The sequence below is a fragment of the Thunnus thynnus genome, chromosome 17 (genome assembly GCF_963924715.1).
Source record: "Thunnus thynnus chromosome 17, fThuThy2.1, whole genome shotgun sequence".
NCBI lineage: Eukaryota > Metazoa > Chordata > Actinopteri > Scombriformes > Scombridae > Thunnus > Thunnus thynnus.
This window is the reverse complement of record NC_089533.1, coordinates 20,201,697-20,224,102: the sequence shown is the minus strand read 5'-3', so window position 1 is coordinate 20,224,102 and position 22,406 is coordinate 20,201,697. Positions and strand designations below refer to the sequence as shown.

General features: G+C 39.8%; 2 protein-coding genes across 8 annotated transcripts in view; one reads left to right on the top strand and one right to left on the bottom strand.

The window, feature by feature from the left end:
- Window positions 1-18,087, bottom strand: part of clec16a (C-type lectin domain containing 16A) — a 46,193-nt gene extending 28,106 nt beyond the window's left edge. For 3 of the 5 annotated variants that reach the window (XM_067570546.1, XM_067570549.1, XM_067570547.1), the window contains exons 1-9: window positions 17,791-18,087; window positions 16,991-17,119; window positions 15,507-15,640; window positions 14,508-14,656; window positions 11,940-12,045; window positions 6,893-7,016; window positions 6,315-6,489; window positions 5,605-5,655; window positions 3,338-3,454 (exon numbers count right to left, since the gene is read on the bottom strand). In XM_067570546.1, coding sequence (XP_067426647.1) covers window positions 3,338-3,454; window positions 5,605-5,655; window positions 6,315-6,489; window positions 6,893-7,016; window positions 11,940-12,045; window positions 14,508-14,656; window positions 15,507-15,640; window positions 16,991-17,119; window positions 17,791-17,864 — 1,059 coding nt within the window. In that variant the 5' untranslated portion in view covers window positions 17,865-18,087. Of the gene's footprint in view, window positions 1-3,337; window positions 3,455-5,604; window positions 5,656-6,314; window positions 6,490-6,892; window positions 7,017-8,175; window positions 9,971-11,939; window positions 12,046-14,507; window positions 14,657-15,506; window positions 15,641-16,990; window positions 17,120-17,790 lie in introns of those variants that run through there. The other 2 variants (XM_067570551.1, XM_067570550.1) reach the window with 2 other exon arrangements.
- dexi (Dexi homolog (mouse)) lies at window positions 17,448-22,114 on the top strand. 3 transcript variants are annotated; one of them, XR_010924233.1, is made up of 3 exons: window positions 17,448-17,898; window positions 18,659-19,239; window positions 19,513-22,114. XR_010924233.1 is itself a non-coding variant. In XM_067570552.1 (2 exons), exon 1 carries the CDS (start codon window positions 18,790-18,792, stop codon window positions 19,057-19,059), a length of 270 nt encoding a protein of 89 aa, XP_067426653.1. In that variant the 5' UTR covers window positions 18,244-18,789; the 3' UTR covers window positions 19,060-19,096; window positions 19,513-22,114. The 3 variants fall into 3 exon arrangements, 1 of the variants encoding a protein (XP_067426653.1); XR_010924232.1 differs by lacking the exon at window positions 17,448-17,898 and having other exon boundaries at window positions 18,244-19,239; XM_067570552.1 differs by lacking the exon at window positions 17,448-17,898 and having other exon boundaries at window positions 18,244-19,096.
- The last annotated feature ends 292 nt before the right edge of the window (window positions 22,115-22,406 follow it).

Below are 22,406 nucleotides of genomic sequence, written 5' to 3'. Positions count from 1 at the left end.
AATAAAGGCTTATTAAATAATAGGACAATCCTTCATATGTGGTTTCTTCTGAATAAAAAGCATCAATTTTTTTTATAGAAGACAAAAAGGAAGAGGTTCAGTCACACTGAAACTAGGCAGCTCCATTTCACTCGACTTCTTACACTAATCCAAACCACCAAATGCAAACACATACACACGTGAACACGTAGGTTATAGATACACACAAGTACACCTGAGGAACAGACGCTGTAGGGACAGTCTCCTTATTCAAATCTGTGCCAAGAACAGCTGCAGTTTCTCAGCATACGCACTTGCTGGAAGGAGCTGTGTCCCACATGAATCAAAACCAAAAGTTATCGTTTTTGTTTCAGTCGCTTTGTCTGGCAATTTACTGCTTGATAACTGTAAATGCAAAATTGTATTTTTTTTTTTTTAATTAACCTGATTTTATCCATCTCTCCTGCCTTATCCCTCTCTCCTCCATCACTTGTTGTCATTCTATTTAGCTTTTCACCATATTCACATGAAAGGAACTTGATAAGACAGGATGACATGAGCAGAGAGGTGGATTTCTAAGTAATAAACATGAAAGAACTCCTCCATTGGAACTTCACCTTTGTAGGAGTATTAACAGAAGTACTCTTCAGCAGAATTGTAAATAACCTGATAATACAGGAGAGTGGTTGTCAAAGGTTAAAATGTTTTTAATGGTTTGGGTTTCATCTGAAGTCAGGCCTGGTTTTACCCAGTAGTGTAATTAAGGTGAAAACCTCTCTGCACCAAGCAGAACAGTGACTGTATATGGAACCTTTCTGTGCCTTTTCAACCTTTTTGAGCAATAACTGCTGTCTGGATAATTACTTTCTATAAGGTTTCATTACTGTCTGACAGAATATATACATCAAATAAATTTAAAAAAAAAAAAATATATATATATATATATATATATATTCACTGTTTTTACTGCAATTAAGCCTCCCAGTCAAAGTATTTCACATGATTGTACTTGTATAACCGGAGTGACAATAAACGTCATGAATCTTGAAAAAGCAATAGGTTTAAAAACACTGATATCTGGATCATCTCTCTGTACCGCTGGGTACCTCTGAGTGCTCAGGATTGAACTGTAGTTGCTGCTAAAAACACAGTGTGTATGCTTTCAGAGATAAACCACAGACTAGTGTGTGTGTGTGTGTGTTGCACCTGTTAGCTGACTATGTTCTGGTAAACCGCTCACACTCTGAGTCAATGCTGAGAAATTAATGGAGGTCAGGGAGCATGCAAGACAAATCTACGCACAGGCAAACCCCTGCGCACACACGCACACGCACACACACACACGCATCTGGCAGCTAATCGAAATAGGGCATCTTTTGCAGGTCAAAGATATACTTAAAAATGCACACATACACATGCATGCATACATTGACATCATGTATGTAACTGGTGCACTTGCAAGTAAACACGTGTACAAAAGAGAGAGAGAGAAAGAGAGAGAGAGAGGGAGAGACAGAGAGAAAGAAAAAACAGCACTTCTTCCAGGAAAGAGATCTGGGTTAGGTGAGCCAGCTCTGTCAATGTTCCATCATGTGACCTAATTTCCTGCCACATCACAGACAAACAGGAAGTGCCATTTGACCACCTGCACTGAAACAGAGGCCATGCCGCATATGTCTGGTTTTCATCTATAAAAAGTTAAACAATAACACAACACGCAGGCAGTTCTAGCTGTGGCGGACATAATTACTACACAATTCAACATTCATTAAAAAAATATATATAATAATGAGTACTGAATAACTTCTTATTATCTAATAGATATTGTCATGGGCTTTTCCACAAGAAATCATTATGCAGTAATGCAGGTGTCTGCAGAATTAACATGCATGTGAACACAGGTATGAGCCCATGCAACTAATTGAACACAAAGACACGCACATTGCTGCAGGTGAAATGCAAGTAAATAAAACCATCTGAATTAGTAACCAGTCTCCCACTCAGAATAAGAAAACCTTACTTGACTCCTACACAGAGAAAAAGAATCATTCAAGTCAAGTTATGGCCCCTGTTAAATGCTGTTGTGCCTTTAAGAGAGGAAAGCCATCAAAACTCCTGTTGCAAGTAAAGTGAACACAAATAATGTGAACATACACAAACACAAAAATACAGAAAATGAGCAAGATTAGCTGTTTAAAAGGACCATATTACATAAAACCATCTCTAGTTTAGTTTCTTTGACAGAAAATCCTTAAATAAACACTATTTCAATGGCTTTTACACTCTATAAACACACACATCTCCTCTAATCTTTTAAAAACTACAAAGCTCATTTGACATTTATGTTTAAAACTGCAACATGTGGCTCTTTTAATGCCTGTAAAATGCACCGACAGAGAAAAGCACTGCTGAATGAATATCTGGATGGTGCTAGTTTAGGTCTGGCTGCCTTATGTTGTGGTAGACCAACATTGTTAAGACATCACGCCTCAACTCACATTCACTGAAAAGGTAGGCTGCTTCTTACAACAGCAACAGCTCTAGTGCCTGTACACGTACATATACACATACACACGCTCACACACACACACACACACACACACAGCACAGAGAAGAACCACAAGAGTTCTCAGAAATGCAGAAATGCTCACTACCGCAGCACACCCACCTGACTTTACAAACAGATGGTCAAAAAATTCAGAGGGGGAGGGAGGATGAGTGAAGAGAAAGCAAATCACAGAAAAAGAAGAAAACGGGAGTAAGAGAGCATTTGAAAATGAGAGTTGAGGGGAATCATCTGGGGAATATAAGGGAGAGACAAGGGAGAGACAGAAAGAAAGAGACAAAGAGCAGAGGGAAATAACATGAAGGTACAGACGTAAACACAGAGAGACAGTCAGAGAAAGACAACAGAAAACTGAGATCAAAAATGCTTCCAAGACCCAGACCCGAGAAAAGATGGAAATAAGGGAGAGAGTGTTCGAAAAATGGAAAGGGAATAAAAAAAACAATGTAGGTTATTTGCATATTGCTGCCTTGATGTGGGTGAATCATGGAGAAAACCATGACCCTGCGATCTCATAACCACCCACACTCACTTCTGGAACTCTACTCTTTGTGTGTGTGTGTGTGTGTATGCACGCTGATGTATCCATGCGGTTGTCTACGTAGGTGTGGTTATGTGCATTTCTTGTTTGAGTACTTTGCTCCAAGTGTGTGTGTGTTGTATAATGTCCAATCTTCAGTGTGTGTGTGTATTGCATGTTAGTGGTTTTTAATCATGTTTCTGTGAGTGCGGTAAATGTATTTCTGAGTGTGTAAACATGTGTGTGTGTGTGTGTGTGTGTGTGTGTGTTACCGTGTTCTTGTGCGTGCTGTGTATGTCTGTCGGTAGGGTGAAGACAGATAGGTCTCCATTGAGAATAACTTCTGCCAGGGCGTTGACCAGTGGCTGATAGTGGATGATCAGAAACACCTGGAACACACAAACACAAAAGTAATCAACAAGCAACCCTTGATAAAATATCTACCCACCGACCTAAGTGAGCAAATCTTGGGAGGTTCACTGAACTGGACAAAGACCGGTGCTCTACAGTCTTGATATGTGGCAGAATGTGTGGCATTGTTGTACTGATGCACATTCTGCAAATTCCTCTTTCGTAAGTGCTCTTATAAATGCTTTCATTTTGTTGGTACAACCCCATCTAATTGTCCAGGCCATGTCTGTTTATATATTCGGCAAACATCTCACCCATGCCAAGTCCGCTTACTAATGGCTCCTCAAATCCAGCCATCTTGGATTCCTTTTGTCCAGTGTCCATGGAGGATATAGCAGCCCTGTTAGGACAAATGACACCCTCCTTGTGCCTGCTAGATGTCCTACCAACAATTATGTTTTTCAAAGGTTTTTAACTGTATAGGCCCCTGCATAGCCAATATTATAAAAAAGCTCTCTTCTCCAGAATCATTTTTCCCCAGATACTTTAAGTATGACATTGTTCAGCCTCTATTAAATAAATCAAACCTGGATTCCTCCCTTCCAGAGAACCACAGGCCCATTTCAAAACTCCCTTTCTTTTCCAGAGAAACAACTGGTTCAAACACTGGAATTGCACAGGGTGTTTGATAGATTTCAATCAGGTTTCCGTAAACTGTACTCCACTGAAACAGCTCTTCTTAAGGTCTCAAATGAAATTTTAGTGGCTGCAGATACCGGAGACTGTTCTGTTCTACTACTACTGGACCTTAGCACAGCGTTCGATACCGTCACATTCTAATGCACAGGCTGAATCACCTGGTGGGCATTTCTGGGACTGCATTGGAGTGGTTCTCCTCATATCTCACAGATAAATCTTTGTCAGTCTCTGTGGGTGAATTTGTGTCAGACACTGCAGCTTTGTCATGTGGTGTCCCCCAGGGATCGGTCTTGGGGCCCATTCTATTCTCCATATATGTGCTACCACTAGGATAGATCATCAGCAGTTTCAAGAACACCTCCTACCATATGTATGCTGATGACATCCAGTTGTACTTTTCATTTAAACCTAATGAGCTTCACAAACTCCCTGTACTTAACAACTGTTTAAACGCAATTAGGAATTGGATGGCAAACTATTTTCTGCAGTTAAATGCAGACAAAACTGAAGTCCTGATCTTTGGTTCTGATAATCTTCAGTCACCAATCAGGCAGAACCCTGGTGCATTATCTTCATCTTCCCGGTCTTGCCTGCGAAATCTTGGTGTAATTTTCAACCAATCAATGAGTTTTGAAGCGCATGTTAAGACGCTAACTCGATCATGTTTCTTTCACCTGAGAAACATAGCCAAACTCCGGTCTGTGGTATCAAGAAATGAAATGGAGATGTTGTTACATGCTTTTATCTCATCATGCTTGGACTACTGTTACTCTCTTTTTACTTGTCTTAACAAATCTTCCATACACCACTTACAAACTGTCCAAAACACTGCTGCTAGGCTCTTAACAAAATCCAACAGATGGTCACATACAACTATTTTTTAATCTCACTGCACTGGCTTCCAGTAAATTTTAGAATTCATTTTAAAATTTTGGTGCTCACTTATAGAGCCCTACATGGCCAGGCTCCACAGTACATTAGTGACCTTCTGCACCCCTACACCACTAGTCAAGCTCTTAGATCCTCCACCCAGGGCTTTCTAAGTGTATCTCGTACACATTTAAAGACCCAGGGGATCGTGCTTTCCAGTCAGCAGCCCCCAAGCTTTGGAATAGTCTTTGGAATAGCTAAAAACACATTTGTTCAGACAGGCATTAGGGTAGTATGGGCTATTTTATCTTAATTTGTCCATTTTATCTGCATTCCTTGTATATTTTATCTGGTGTCTTTGTTTTTTATATATTCTGATTTGATTTTATTTCTTTGACTGTGAAGCTCTTTGTATCTGGTGTTTGTGAAAGGTGCTATATAAATAAACTTTGCTTGCTTGCTTCAAATTGTGTTCAATGTTATTCCTCTTGGGGAAAAAAAACGTTCCCTTTCCCTTTTCATTAAAAATGAACAAACAAACAAACAAACAAACCAGTTCTTTGGAGATGGCTGGGAGCTGTTCTTTATCTGTGTATGTGTGTGTATGTGTGTTGCTCACTTGAGACAGCAGGTAGAGGGACACCTGAGGGTTGATCTTTCTCTCTTCAGACTGAAAAACACAAATAGAGAACCAGTCAAGGCCATACATATAGTAGTTCTATTGATAGCACTAGTAAAGAAAAAAAAAATCAAAAGGATAGAGTAGTAAAAAGCGTGAGCTAAAACTGGATAGCGACAAGTCATAGTGCTGAAACCATTAGCTGATCAATTGATTGATAATCATTTGTAAATGTGATTAACTTCTGTCTGTTTAATATCATTGTAAATTAGGTAGCTTTGTGTTTAGAAATGTTGGTTGAACAAAAGACACAAATTGAACCAACTAATTACCAACTATTTTGATAATTTATTAATTGTTTTGATTAATTTTTAAAGAAAAAAATTCTCTGGTTCCAGCTTCTTAAATGTGAATATTTTTTGGTTTCTTTAGTCCTCTATGATAGTAAACTGAGTATCTTTGGGTTGTGGACTGTTGGTCGGGACATAAAATGACATTTTAGGTTGCATCTTGGGCTTTGGGAAGTGGTGATCAACATTTTCAGACCTTTTAAAAACCAAACGATTAATCAAGACAGTAATTGTCAGATTAATCCATAATGAAAAATAATTTTAAATTGCAGTCCTATTAGGAATGAAAAAAAGAAGCAGCTTTCACACAAGCTTTCCACTTTGAACCTATTAACATCCCTGTAAGCGAAGGTAACCTACTGTTTCAGGGATAACCAAAGAGTAGACATAGAGGGGAAGGAACAGGCGGTTGAGGAGGTGGTCAGTCAACACATCATTAAGGAATTCACAGTTGATGATGAGGATGTCGTTCAGGTAGTGAAGGTGGTCGAGGTGCTCTGCAACCAGGTCACTTAATTTCCCTCTGTTCTTATGCCTGAGATAAAGCAGAGAGAGAGAGAGAGATGTTATTTTGGTAGGGGAAGTGGTCAAGCTAACAAGTCTGCAAGATTATCAGGCATCAAACACACCTTCAGGTATGTAACAGTAATGTCTCTACACTTTATTGTACAATAGTTTAGTTTGGTTAGCACCTTGTTTGGGACTATCACAGTGAAGGTAACACATCATTCTTGAGTATTTCTGTATCATATAAAATGTACCAAATACCAGTAAAAGATACAATATTTAATATAACGCATTATATACAGTGCAATGCATCATGCCTTGTATAAACATATCATCTACTGAGTGCAAGGATAATGGTTAGAAATCAGAGACAGGCCTGACCCCTAGAGGACGCAGTGAGAGTAACACGGAGAAAGACAGATGGCACTTACTCTTCATCAGTCTGCACACACTTATCCAGTTCGATGACATGGCTGCCAATAAACCAGACCAAGTTGCTGAAATATGGCACTGCTGTCTTATCTCGGATGTAGTGCAGCATGTGCTGGTTGTCCACTGGAAAGAGTAGGGTCAGGAAGAACAGTCATTACCACGGCTGCCAACAGGTACCAACACACACACACACACACACACACACAATCATTTGTACACACACCTTGTGATCCCAGAGAATTGCCAGAATATGATTAGAGAGAACAAACAAAAAAAACAATCAGAACCAGTCAAACTAAGAAAAAAAATTAAGGAAATTAACCAACCACGTGAATTAAAATTAAACACATGAATTGGTAGAAAGGGATTACTATTGAAGTGGGATTGAGAGAAAAGCCAGTTCAGTTTTAAATTGAAACAAGGATGTGACTGGAACTTCTCATGCTGTAAAAAAAACAAAAAAAAACCAAAACAAAACTCCAAAACAGGAGAAAAACATTGGGCAAAACAGTGACTTGGCCAATCAACGATAATAACCCATGTGTCCTCAATGCACACTGCAGGAACAACAATGGAAAAAGAAAACAGAGCAAGTAATTTGACTAATTTGTGTGGATTGAGAGGTTACTTCAGTTTAACACACAGGTCACTTAAGAGCAAACCAGAAGGTTTGGACAGTCACAGAAAACATCTGAGAAACAATTTCAGATTCTTCTGTTCTGCGACTGACAGTTTAACTGACTTAACATGTAAACAATCCTGGTGTAGTAACATTTTCTCCTGTAGGAGTCCAAATGCAAATTAGAGCATATAGTAATTTCACAATGCCAATCCATGTGCGACAAACTGAGACAAGTAACAAATTAGCAGCCTAATCAAATTAAAGGGGACCTATTATGCTTTTCCTTATTTTCAGTCATATATATATATATATTACAATGTTGGATGTTCATACTAAATGTGGCCAAAGTGTCAAATAATGAGGTCAATGTATGTAGAAGTAATCCTGTGAGCAAAAAGCACCAGCTTCAGACTGCTCTGCATGTTTACAATGGCTTTTTCTGCTTTTAAGCCAACATCAGCTTGTGATAGATTACTGTATATGGTCATCTGCCCCACGCACAGCGCGCAAGTTTGTTCTGTTACTGTTCCGCTCAGCTAACATTATGGTGTTTTTCCATTGTTTTGGGGGTAGTCACGCCGAGCCGTGACTCAAGTCGAGTTTGCACGCTGTGAGTGTTTTTCCATTACACAGCAGAGCAAAGTAAAATAAGTAGTTTACCTGTTGTCGATGTGTCGATCGTCTGCAGCTCTTCGTCAAACATCATCATCACTATGGCTGTTTCTGCTTGTACTGTCCCTCTCTGCATTACTTCTAACTGATCCACTGAACAAAGACCTCCAAATATGTCAAGATCTTGCTGTCTCGTCCTGTTTTTAAATGAAGAATAGCAGTCGCTAACGAAGCTCTGCTAATTAGGTGATGAACATGTTTAATTTACTATAAATCCTTCACTATAAATGTCTCCCATTATTTAATCATTTAAAAGCTTTTAATATAAAGCAGTGAATCAGGAAATGTTGGGTTTTCATCAGAATACGGCTGCCCCTTGCTAGGCTTCCTGAAGCTGGCCAATCAGAACAGAGTGGGCTCATCAGGAGGGGGGCCTTAAAGAGACTTAAAGAGCTAAGACTGCCTGTTAAGAGACAGAGGCTGCATTAAGGGCCAATATAAGATAAATATGAAGTGTTTTGAACTGTGAATCATGCAAAGCTACTCTAGTAGAGTCCCAGAGCTGGAAATTAGCATAAAAGGTCCCCTTTAATGAATAACATAATAGCATAAATTAAATACACAAATCACAAGCTGCCACTACTCAGAGTCACAGTGTCATTCCAGCTTAGTCCATCGCAGAAGGAGATACTGACTAAATAACCACAGTGACCAAAACTGACAAACTTATAACCAAAATAACAGCTAACATGTGGAGCTCGGCTGAAATAAAAGTCTGTGGAACAACTAACCCTAGAATTTTTTTTTTTTTTTTTTTTTTAAAGGCATGCAGGTTTTTCTGCATGTATGTGGGTGGGTGATACAGAATGGTTTACAAGAACAAGAATTGCAAGGATATTCATACCAATACATTTATAACAAATACACCATAAGGAAGAAACAGGGCTGGGTATCAACAAACACTGACATGTGATATGTAGTAATAATTAATTTTAAGCCATCTTTTGAATTATTTTAAAATTTCCATATAACAATTCTCCCATCAGCCAACTTACAGAAATACTGACTTGGGCTTATGGGCTAATTTGAGACTTGAATTGTATCTGTATTGATGTGCTGTATGAATAACTGGTAGCAGTTTAAAGAAAACAACAACAAAACATGTTTCTAGGATACCCAGCCCTCAGAAAAAGACTGAATGAATGGAACCAACTTACATGAAACTGGAGTTAGGCAGATGGGGCACGCAGAGGAAGGAGGGAGAGGAGGAGAGAGACAAGGAGAGGAAGAGGAGGAGGAGGAGGAGTGGTTGTTGAAGAGGAGGGAGAGGGGGGAAACAAACACAGGGTTAATGTGAATAAGGGGGCGGCTGTGGAGGGGTGGAGGTTGGGAAGGACCCAGTGGGTTTTTTTTAAACAAATAAACTGCAAACAATATCACACCTGGCAAAGGAGTTTGTGTTACCTAGACATATAAAACTTATTTCAGTTTTTTTTGCATTGCTTTTTACTATATAAAATGTCAACAAGAGAAAACAAACTCAAAACAAGCAACTTCTTCAAGGTGATATTGACATTACCAGCCAAAATGCTGGTGCAGTTACATAATTTGACTTAAATACATAATACAAATAAATGACACAAGCTTAATTAGTCTTGATGCTAGATAAAATCCTTTTCCAGGTTGTCATTTCTTGCAGTGCATGTCCTAAGGAATCAACAGGAAGCATCAAACAGTAACATGCTGAAACAAAAGTAGTTTTCAGCTAACATACTGATGCCATTTTCACTGTTAACTATTAAGCCATAGGTTAATTTAATTAAGCAAAAATATTATTTTGAAACTTTGCACCAAAAAAGTTGAAGAGTTTTGCACTTTCTTGCAACAATAAACCACAGATTTTACTCTATAAAAAAAAAAATCACAATGCAATTATTATTTTGCATACAAGAAAAAAACATCCATCAGTAACAGTTGATGCTTCCCTCTTTTACAGATTCCTTACTATAGCATAGCCCATGGACAGTCCAGCAATGATACGTTTTCTACACCATCGGGTTACTTCAAAATCGTAAAGTCGGTAGTGTGAACTGTAATGGCATTGGGAGTGGATGACGTGAGAAAGCGTGTTACAGTGCAAAGTGTTGCGTGCAGGACAAGACACACACATATACAGACAGGAAGCCACACTGATATGTTGCTGCGGCTGTATGTTGAGGCAATGTTATGTTATGTAATGTATAGTGGAGAGAAGCATGATGTGTGGAGAGAAGCCAAACCCACTCAATGCACCACCCGCCTCCCCTGTTGTGAAAAGTAACCAGCTCCGACACCCTGAGGAGCCCAGAGAGGCAGCAGGAAGGAGAAGCAGAGGCTGACGCAGCACGGTGCAGAAAGTGACGTGGCTGTTAGAAAAGTCCTGTTGTTTACACACTGCTGCTGCGCTCGCAGGAGGAAGAGATTTATCTCCAGAAACCTGCAGAACTGATGCACGGTAGATTTGAGGGTGGAGCAGGGGGACAACTTTGCATGCTGGGTAGTGTGGACTTTCTGAATATTAGTTCCTTTATAGTTAGTAAATATTTGCATGTGATATCAGTGAAGCGTTGATGACGAACTCTTGTGATTGTGGGTGTATTTTACATCTCAACACTGCAGAGTTCAAATCAAGTTAACAATTTGAACTTTAACTGTTTACTGCCATCTCAAGTACTCAGGTTAAAAGACCATAAACAAAAAAAAAACAAACAATAAAATGTTATCTGCTGATTTATATTGTTTTTATAATTATGATATTATGACATATCTCTAGCAGATGATATTTTAATCTAATTTTAGCAGTGACTTAGCAGGATTTACCAAGAATAACACAATGGAAGCTCATCATTATACGACATATGGATTACAGCTGTCTAGTTTTCTAAGTAAACAAAAAAAATGACAAAGATTTATAGTATGTACAATATTTACACCCAATTACCTCCTTTTCTATAAAAATGTAAATGTGTTGAATTACTCATGTATATTTGTTGCTGATTTGATATCATTATGACTGCACACAGCGCACATCACAACTGCATCGTTGCAACAGAAACAGACATAACAGCATGTTACTGAGACAATGAAAAATGTACAGAAGAAAAAGTGATCAGGTAATACAACCTTTCATTTGTCCTCAAAAATCCAATCATTCCTCAGAGTGGTTTGTTTAAACAAGATCTTGCAGTACATAAACTCTGAATGAAAATATTTCTACATATTTTCAGTAATTCTGCCATTTCAGATGACTGTTAGAGGTTAACAGCTTTCATCTGTCAAGCTCTTGGCAAATATTTACTGAATTTCTAGTCTCAACCATTTTGTGGCTGCTGACCTGATGTCTGGGATATGATTAGAGAAGACATCTGTCTTGTGACAGACGGTATTTCTGTAAAAAAGCAGCACACTAAGATTAAGAGTAGTCTGATGATAAATACACTGGTGCAACACAGGTAGCTTAATTAATTTCTAGCCTTTTTTGAGTAAATAGGAAATGACTCATGTTTTCTATTATGCGATTAGATAAGATAGCACCATGTGTAGCACCCCACTGCCATTCAGCACACTGAGTATTTGTGTGTATACGCGTTACCTGTTAGTCATGCTCATGCACCAGAAGCAGCAGCAGCAAGAAGAAGAAAGGAGTACAAAGAAAGGCGGTAGGCAGTCCCAGCATCCCGTGCGTGTGTGTGTGCGTGTGTGTGTGTGTGTGTGTGTGTATGCGCACGTGTGTGCATGGTTAGCCTGTGCGCATGCGTGTTCCTGGCACTCACCTTTGTAGACGTTGAGTGTGATGGTGCGGACTGCGATGCGGACCATGCTTTCGGGGTGGTTGAAAAACTTAATGGCCTCGGTGTACAGGGCAAAGTCATTAGTGTGCTGTGTGTGGGAGACAGAGAGGGGCGCCGGTGAGCAAGGGCGCTGTATGGCACCGCCACGCTCAGGCCACAAATGACCACACAGAGAGAGAGAGAGAGAAGCTAGTGGAGATAGAGAGACTGGGCAGCAACACATTTTTGATAAGACAGGACTTAATGAGAGAAGCATACTGGTGTTTAGTTCCCCTGTTTAACTGAGGAAATGTTCAAATGCAAGTCTGAGCATTGCAGGTTAAAAACAAAAAGTTCTTGTGAGATGTTAGAAAGTTACTATAAATGACACTAGAGGGACAAAATAATAAAACATTTCTCCACCTTAAGCAAACAACTAGCCCAGGAGTAACCTTGTGAACCAACTCACATCTTTCTGAATTCATACTGAATGTTTGAGTCTTAGCATCCAGTCAGACACTCAAAAATACCAAGTTAAGCTCATGAACTCACTACAACTGATTAAAGGCTGGACTATAGGAACTTTTATTGCTGACAATCTCACGATACTTTAGATGATCAGCATGTAACAACATACCAGCGTGCTGCACATAGTACATTTGCTTTTGACAAACCGGCAGCTCTGCATCTTACAGTCATCTCTCTCTGTGCCAGTGCCTGATCCTCTACCAAACCATTCCTCGTTCACTGTGACCTTCAGCCAATCACAGCTGAGGGTCAGACTTCAAAACAGTCACCCCAGAGGTCACAGCGAACGAAGAGATCTGACCCTGACACCGAACCCAAACCAAGAGTGTGTCGTCCGGTCTTAAAAATGTGACTTGTGTAGATCTGACAGGGACAGGAGAGGCCATAGCGAACATCTATACAATTGCACCCTCTAGAGGAGAAAAAGCTATAGATCAATAAAATGATAAATCAGTTATAATAAATGAAGTGAAGGATGAATTATAAATACGGCATCTACAGTAAATGCTGCTATTGTAAGTTGTGAAAGAAAAAGGTAATGATGAAGTTCTTTGATGTTTTAAATCAGATTTGCCTTCAGACTGACCAAATGTCAGCTTAACTGCAACTCTACATCCAGATAGTTTTACTTTTATTCTTAATTGATATTTAATGTAAATCAAAGTAAAATGAAATCTAAATAAAAAATAAATCTGTTAAAACTTATTTCAGCACATTTAGGACTACTCTCAGATCTACACATTGGGTCTGGTTTTGGCTTCAGGGTTACAGCTACCATTGACAGTACACCAATAACTTTCCCCAGCACACACAGGCCAATAGAAGGACTACAGATACTGCTGAAACAATGACGGGTAACGGCATCATCAGAGATTATTCAAATGTTTAGTATTCTTTGGTAATACCATCCAGTAAAAACACACACACACACAGACTCAGTCACACACACAGTAACAGTTTTGAAAGTCAATTTCAGGGAAACAAGATCTTGTGAACACAACGGTAATTTTACAGCGTTATTACAAATAACACGTTTTCTCCGATAAAGGTGATATTGCCATGTATGTGTATGTGTAGAGAAAGATGACATGTGGACAGAGGCTGCTAAATTGACTCATTTACACAGGAAGTTGATGTTTTAACAGGGGAAATGAGCAGCGGAAGATTGGGGGATAGCAGACGTGACTGACTCGAGTCACATGACTTAACTCGAGTCACACTCGAGTCGCAAATTTGAGGACTTGAGACTTGCTTGACTAACACTGATAAAAGACTCGACTTGACTTTGACTTGGTATTCATGACTTTAGACTTGAGACAGATGATTCAAAAGGACTTTTTTTTTACTAAATATTTGTATTTTTCGAGATATTGAGAAGTTACATTTTGTTTTTTTTAAACATGATTGGATGATTTTCAGTGCAATGCACGCAAACCTGGCAACCTACTAGGACGCGGCAGACCAGCAGAGGCCAACGCATGAGGAAGCTAACATGGAGGGCTAGTCCAAAAATAATAAAATTAGGATCCAAGGATTATGTTGTCAATGACGGCAGTAAGAAGAGCACAGCGTTAAGACTTGAGACTTGCTTATGACTTACACATGTGTGACTTACTCCCACCCCTGTTAGATAGTAACCTACACGCCGACTTGCACAAAATGCAAGTGAAAAATGTGCTTCTGGATTTTTTTAATTAACTTCCTGTAGAAAATCTTCTTTGTGACGCAAACATTATTTGCATACAGGGATTTTTTTTTGAACACAGTAAAATATCAAGAATGAATATTAAGTTGTCATTACTCTCTCTCAGTCTGACGTGTTGGTTTTACTAATCTGTTCCATCTGACTACCTTCGTTATCAGCCTCTCATCTGTGCAGCAGCCTAAGGTCTCTCCCTTCCTTCTTCTTCGTCTGTCATGTGAAGTGCTCAATAAGAGTTGTTGACACTGAATGGAATAATCCTCTATATTTCACAATTTTTTCCATCCCTCTTTCTTCCCTTTAAACCCCATCCCCCGCCCCCCACCTCCTTGTGTCCTCACCTCATTGTAGAAGAAGTGCACGGTGTGATTGTTCAGTTTCAGTGACAGGGTCTTGAGGAAGGAGATGTAGTAGGCCATGATCTCCTCATCCGAGAAGTCAAACTTGTGGACGATGATGGAGTTCACGTGGTTGTTCGACAAGAGGTAATCTGAGAAGAGAAGAGAAGAGAAGAGAGCTGAGAATCTTGCTAATTTACATTGAGAAGCCAAGTATTTGTAGAGAGTGATTCGTTGCACTGCACCATCTCTTTTTTTCTCTATTATCATTAGATCAAGAGTGAGGTTAGACTTCTGCAGTGGTTTTTGTGCACAGTGAACATGAAAGACACTAATCATTCCTGTTGACACAATACCACAAGCATTATTTGCTTTTGACCCCGAAATTAAGTTAAATGTTACAACGGTACTTACTTTATGTAAGTGGTGATCTAACTGACTGACACTATATCGTCCACTGAGTCATTGGTTGCCTGGCAACAACAAAAAATGCAGCCGGCTGCTATGCATTGTATAATTTAACAAAGAAAATTCAATGCCGTGCCGTGCCGTGCATTGTTTAGCTTTTAAAATGCATCAAGAAACTTGTACAAACACAGGTACACACTGTGCACTTTAGAGCAATCTATTACAACACTGCTGTGATAAGTGCTTTGGGCATCTTCCACTATTTTCTTACATTTGAGCTATAGACCTAACAATTGTTTCAGCACTAATGCAACCTAATACCAACACAAACTGGTATTATATTGTAAGCTGTTTCAAATATTCTATTATACAATAGAAACACCTGAAAATATAATGCACTCCTGTATAACACCACTGCATCCTCAAAACATACCATCTGACTGAATCACCATACCAGCAATTAAAGCAGTTGTCTCAAGAAACACAGAACATAATCAGTAATGGAATATTTAATGTGGGGCTATTTTATAGCAATGCATGCCATCATACATGTGTTTCTATTTTCGGTCCATCAGTGTTAACTCTAATACTTACAGAGGGAAGTTTCATGGCTGATGTTCTCAAACAAGATATTGAGGGTCTGGAGGAGCTGAACGCACACATAGCGTCCGGACTTCTGACGTAGGATGTTCAGGAAGAAGGCAAACATGTTCTTCTCCAGGAAGAAGCTGAACACATACAGATGTGTAAATATAAACACTTATAGGATTACATTCATCATGATCTTGTTAGATAATTATCAAAATAAAGAATGTTTTTCTTTTGAGGCATTATGTTTGGTAGTGGTTACCATAAAACCACAATGGCCCTTCTCTTTCTCTCAGTATGTTTCTTCTTTGTATCTACACACAGTCATTATCTAATGAAATGAAAAAAGCCAAAATGATCATCTTAAAAAAAGGTTTCTCTTATGAGGATGATGTAGATATCCTATACTCACACACTGCTGATTACATTCTAAAAAAAACTTAAGTTCATCGTTGTGCTTTGTGTTTTATTACAAGAGAGGAGAAATGCTCATCATTGTGAACTATATGACAAAGTTAAACAATGACGAACAGCAACATTCTCCAGCCAATGATTGAAAAATACCCAAAAACTACTATCCTAAAACATTATGAATGTTCAGGTCATGGTCATGTTTATTCTGAGGGTTTCCTGATAGCAACAAGTACTCTTTCAACACCTCTGTGGTTTTTGTGCTCTTCGGAGTTTAATTTAAGACATTTCCTGTGTCAAGTCGTAGGAAGAGAAGTCGAAAGAAAGAGGGGATGACATGCACCACTAATTGCAGACCTGAGATGCTTCTGATTAAAAACAAAACACTACGGTTTTATGAACTTCATTTCCCAGAAACATCTGAAAGACTTCAGTGGGAGAAGAATTCAAGTGTTTTAGATACATCTCCTGAAACTATTAACTGAATCACTCACACTCACACACACACACACACAAGGTTGTCTATTACTGTACAATAAGCTGCTCAGTTGAACATTTTGTTGTCTCATCTGCTGAGGGTGAAACATGTACTTTCCCTGAATAATTTTACTTGCAAAACTAATCACACCTTAATACTTTCCCACATAAGTATACTTAAGTTTTCTCAAATCAATATGTTACTGCTTTAAGCAGTTTTGCTTGTTTTGAATGCTTCAAAGTCAGAGAGAAGGGCAGCATGGCTGCACAGTTGTTGGAGTTGGAGAAAAGGATTTCCAGTTGAAGTTTGCCTGTTCAAAGATCTCCAGATCAGCTGATCAAACATGATTAGTAAAGATCAATTAGGAGCAATCTTCCATGGCTGCCATCAAGGCGCTCTTTGTAAATGCACAGCTCATTAGTGTGCTGATTCATGCATGTTTAAAAGCATAAATGTGGGGTTATAAAATAATGTTGCATGTTTAGCACACCTTAAAAAAATACATGCAAAGATGTCACTCTGATTTCCATGCAGAAGTCACATCTGGGTATTTGTAGCTACAGGTGAGGCGTTTGGCGTAAAGATGTTGAATGGGACTTACTCAAACACAGAGCTGTCATTCTGGTCCCCCCAGATGAGGATCTCTGTGATGGAGCGGATGGTCTCCACCAGTAGGTTTCGGTTGTGGTCTGTCACTGTTGTGTTTTTGGTCAAAACATGGTACATATACCTGGAGGAGAGACATGAATGGAGGGAGGACGTGTGAAAAATAGACTGCAGATGTTTGAAAGATAGACCGCAGTGATCGACAAGTAGAGACAAATCTAAGGGCGTGTGCAGACTGAGTCTAAGTGACATCTCCCTCACTCTGCTTTTAATTTGTTGCACCTTTAGGAATGGAAAAACTTTCACTTGCCATTCTTATTGGTACATGGACTATGGTGACCTCAGTAACGTTAATTTCCAGAGTAAATAGCCCCAAACTTAACCCTGTGCAGGTGTCTAATCAGCCACAACAACTGAAAACACCTGTGTTAATGTGCAGGGCCTCTTAGAGTTAATGCTTTGATTTCTAGCCGCTAGGGAGAGTTGTACGTGTTCCTAAGTAGATGCTGTCTTTATTATCCACAAACATTAGAACAATACAGTGTCAATTATATTTTAGGGTGAATTTCCACTTTAAATCTGACAATTACAAGCTACTTCACATGTCCATATACCTCACCTAACTGAATAGAAACGACACCGCGACCACGGATGTGGTTATTGCCTGACTGAACATCTGGACAGCTACAATTACTTCGCTACTGTTACTTAAGCTGTTATTAACTTGGCTAATAATAACGCTGACAGTCGTTTTCAACCGGCTAACGTTAGCTTATCTAAACGCTAGCTACTCACTTCAAATGGTCCAAGGAGTGGATGTTTTTCGTCCTCCCCTGTCCTCCAACCCAGCTCCGTGACCGGCCGAACATGGCTGCGGTTTTAAGGGGGCTGATGTTTTGACGGGTGAGTTAATTCGCTAACGTTAGCGTCCGCATCTATCCATTTACACCCACTTTCCTGTGCAGATAGCTACTTAGCAAACAGAAGGTGATAGGTGGCGATAGCAGCGATGAGAGGTCATTACGTAACAGCAGTAGTGGACGGGTTGTGTGGGAGTTGCTGTTTCTTTCGCTACAGTAGCTGGTTGATTCGTAATACAAGAGTGAGTAGAGGAAAAACTACAACGTTCACTTCCCGTGTTAGCGGTGACGATTGTAACATGCGACCTCACGCGGTGCTCACTATACTGATTGACACCTTTGAAAGACCAATCACAGCAGGATCCCGCAAAGCTGTGAGCCAATCAACTGCCGAGACTCCTTGTGTCGCTTTGTGGTCTGTGGTGTTTTGATGCAGTTGGCAAAAATGTTGGAAACGACGTTTAGCTCTTAAAGAAGGGCAGAGGCGTGTGTTTGTGAATGTTCCGGTACGAATGTGTAAACAGGTGAAACCTGAAATACTTGTAGAAATGTTCGTATTTGTTTTTTCTAGCATTGCATGCTACTGTTTTTAGCCGTAGCCTGCTGGCATGGCGTGAATTCCGCAAACCCAGAGAGCCAATGTCAAGAATGCGTCAAGCTTGCTAACATATTTTGATACTGTTCGCCGGGTATTTTTTAGCGATGAACGTTACGCACACACGTCTGCCTTTTTTCCTGTCGTTTTTCTCTGGACCATACAGATAATATAGCACTTTAAAGCTGCCTCTCAATCACTGTTGCAGGTCGGGACGAGCCGAAATGGACGCCCCAACCCCATCCCCATCACCCCAGACACATTTCTAGCACCAACTTCAGTTCGCCTCATTCTGGCCCCTGCACAAACACAAGACCCCACATCGTGGCTTTCTTTTCTATGACACACTCAATTTATGCCCAGCTAGATTCGGTCGAATCGCTTTTGGACGAGCTCCCATATATGTTTTATCTGGGCCTGTTCTTTGTGAACGTCCTGATCCTCTACTATGCCTTTCTGATGGAGTACATCGTCCTGAATGTGGGGATAGTGTTTCTGCCTGAGGACATGGACCAGGCGTTGGTGGACCTCGGGGTGCTGTCCGACCCGGCCTCTGCCCCCTACGACACGGACACGGAGCTGGATGTGTTTGAGGGGTATCTTGAGTGACGAGGCGGTCCTGGAGAAAGAAGAAAAGGAGATTTAGGTGATGGTGGTGCTGATGATGCAGAGGTCCGGGGCAGATTGGGCCAGCTCAAACACATTCATGTCAGTGATGTGGGGGAAAAAATCATCAAAGCGGATGCTGCTGCTGCTGCCTTTATTTCACACAGACACATCAGTGAAAAAGTGAGCAGAGCACAGAATAAAGTTTATGTTTTTTGGCCATTTTTTCTGAAACAATAAGAATAAGACCCAGTGGTTACTTTACAGGGAAAACAGCAAAAAACTACATATTTTCTGGGAGTAATTTATATTGATAAACATAATTTCATCCACAAAGCTCAATGTCTTTATGTGCTGTTTTTAAACCTGTATGAGTCTGTTTAACACTTAGCCACAAGCCACAAGACATGTTTAGGTGATTATCGGCTGTAACACTTGTGTGTCACTTGTCCCTAGGTTGTCTCGGCTCAAGAGAAGACAGCCTGAGGAAGAGATCCACTACCAATGGCCATATGGTTAGTGAATGTCCCATGGGAAGAGCACTCTGCACTGGATCAGCCATTCTAATAACGACTGACACTGCTCGGACACCAGGGGGGGCTAACACTGGCATCTGTTCCCCTGATTTTGGACACAATGAAAGATCAAAAGGAAATACAATGTGTTGCAGGTGGAGACAGACAGCTGTTCCCTTGGACAAAAGATGAATGTTATCAGCAATTTACAGCGTGTTTCCAGTCATCTGCATCGCAGCCAGTTCAGATACAGCATCCTGCCGCATGAAGTGGAAAAGAATGAGACGGATGTGACACCGAACATCCAAACTGTGCAAGATCTGGCAACAGACTGCACAAGGAACTGACTCAAAACTTGCCACTTCAGTCACAGTGTGTAACATCTTAGCAGAGCAGGCAAAAGTATTACGTCTGCTGCAAACTTAATCACTCACAGAACAACTTGTTTTGACCATTTGTCCTTTTTAAGTTTTCAGAATGCAATGCTGCTTAGCAGGCTCACTCATCCTTGAGGTCTAATTTAAAATGTGTCCTTTAAGATCATCCATACAGTATGTCTGCTTCAGGGCTGTATGCACTCTCAGGAGCACAGTTAGGAACTCTGGGCACACTGGCAAGACATAACACTGACACTGGACACAAGCTGTGCAACTATAAGATATAGAAGGGCCCTAAGCTGTTTTGGGCCCTCTTAAAAATCAGGAACAATATCCTACACTTGCCACACTCCTAAGTATATAAGTATAGAGGAAGAGTTATTTCTTTGATCCAGTATGTCATTTGTTGATCAAGATCACATTAGTAAGTGGGGTCAAATTACATTTTCCAACCACAAAGTTAACAGTAATAGATTAGTAATGACAGTTGTGATGAGAGCTGGCCAAATGTGTGAGAACCTCAAAACAAGTGCTTCAGATATGAATTTGTTCATCCTCTGTTGTGTACGTTTTTGTTTTTTTTATAATGTTGCAAATGTATGCTAGATACATGGATGAATCTCAGTGCATGATATTGGTTGTTGTGTTTTTAAATCCAGTTTAGGTGTGAGATTTCTGTTTTATTGTACTCCCTCTGTTACTTTTGTTACGAATTCAGAATTCAGTTCATAAAATCTGTATTCTTAGAAGCAATAACGAACTGGTTTCAAGAAATTGGGCAGTTAAATAAGTAGTTATACGGATGATCTCACACACAGAATCAGGTAAATGTTTATTCCATCTACTAGGGTTGGTTGTGGATGAGTTGAAGAAAACTGCCCAGTGTCAGTGATTTTTATAAAGGGATATTCTCTTGAGATTTAGTGAATATTTAAGTGCTGTACATACTGTAAGAGTATTTGCAGCCCAGCTAATTAACTAAACTTTTTTTTTTTTTTTCATTTTGGAGGCTACAACTCATTAAGGCAATACAAAAGAACCAGTATAAGCAAATTGTGCGTAATAATCATGGCAATGTGGTTGTGGTCAGCAACAGAAGCAGTAGAGACGAAAAACATTTTCAAGAACATTTGTTCATTTTCACACTCGAAACAAATTTTAGTCCAGAATTTCGTTGCTTGTCAGTGTTTTGAACATGACTCTACCAGACAACCTTTCACCAAGATGGCTCTGCTGTAGTCAGTTCAGACTGTTCAGATGTCATTTTGAATAACACTTGGCCCACTCAGCTCAAATGCTGCACCAAACATAGCCAGATAAATTGTCCACAGCCACATTGTGTAATGAGAGGACAGGGTTGAAAACAAAAAAAAAAAATTAAGTGTCAAATACATGGATGACAGTGCAGGTAGGTAGGAGCAGATTTCCCAGGGCATTTCAAACCGATTTTCTCCAAGCGAGAGTTCAACCAGTAGGGATTAGTGATAGCTGATACCATTTTTGGGGGGATGGAGGGGGGATTGAGGATGCCAGTAAGCAATATTTTGTGGCGACATTATTTGGATCAGTGTGTCCATAAGAATTTTATTTTTGGCATAATAGAAATTCCTAAGAATCAGCATGTAGACCGCAAGACACTAAAGCTCAGGATACTAATATTCATGAAATATAGTAAAACATGTTTGTATGGAATCTGATAAAAAAAAAAATCATAATATCAGGTAAGGGCTTCCTGTAGATGAACAGTGTTGATGTATATTCGACAAAGTATATAATCAAACTGCATCATGCTGGATGTGGATGACACCAGGAGGCTGACTTTTAACTGGGGGTCAATGTCAGTGTTGTGAGTTGAGTAATTCAACTGTAAAAGCTGCTCCCAGTATTGAGAAATCCAGTGAAGCAATTAGACAGGGTGGATCCTTGTTTTGTATGAAAACTCTTCATGAATCACTGGCGTTAGTTGTAGGTAAAAAGAACGTTTGATGCCTCACTGCTGGTCAGGTCCTGATCAGCTCTCTGCTCACAGCGTCTTGGTTCAGTGGAGCGCTTGTGTTATCCCTCCACATCTGCTTCCTCGCAGACATGCACATGCTATTATAAGCTATGGAGTGTAACAGAGTTTTATTTTCCAATGTGTATTTAATAAACTTTGAGCGAATGCCAGCTTTTTGCCTCTTATTTCAACTGTCATTTTTTATACATATGTGTATATGTTGTTTTGAAGTAAATGAATAAGTTGGTCATCTCTGATTGTTTACTAGTAACTATGTGCTCTGTAAGCATTGTGTTACACTACAATTTGTCCACAAGGGAGCGTCAATGCACCAGCGAACAACCGCTTGTTGGAAGTTTTGAATGCCACTAGTGCTTGATAAAGGAAATCCTCAGCAGATCAGACAGAAGTCTTCTCGTGCTCAGATTTGTTCAAATCTACAGAGTATAACAGGAATATACT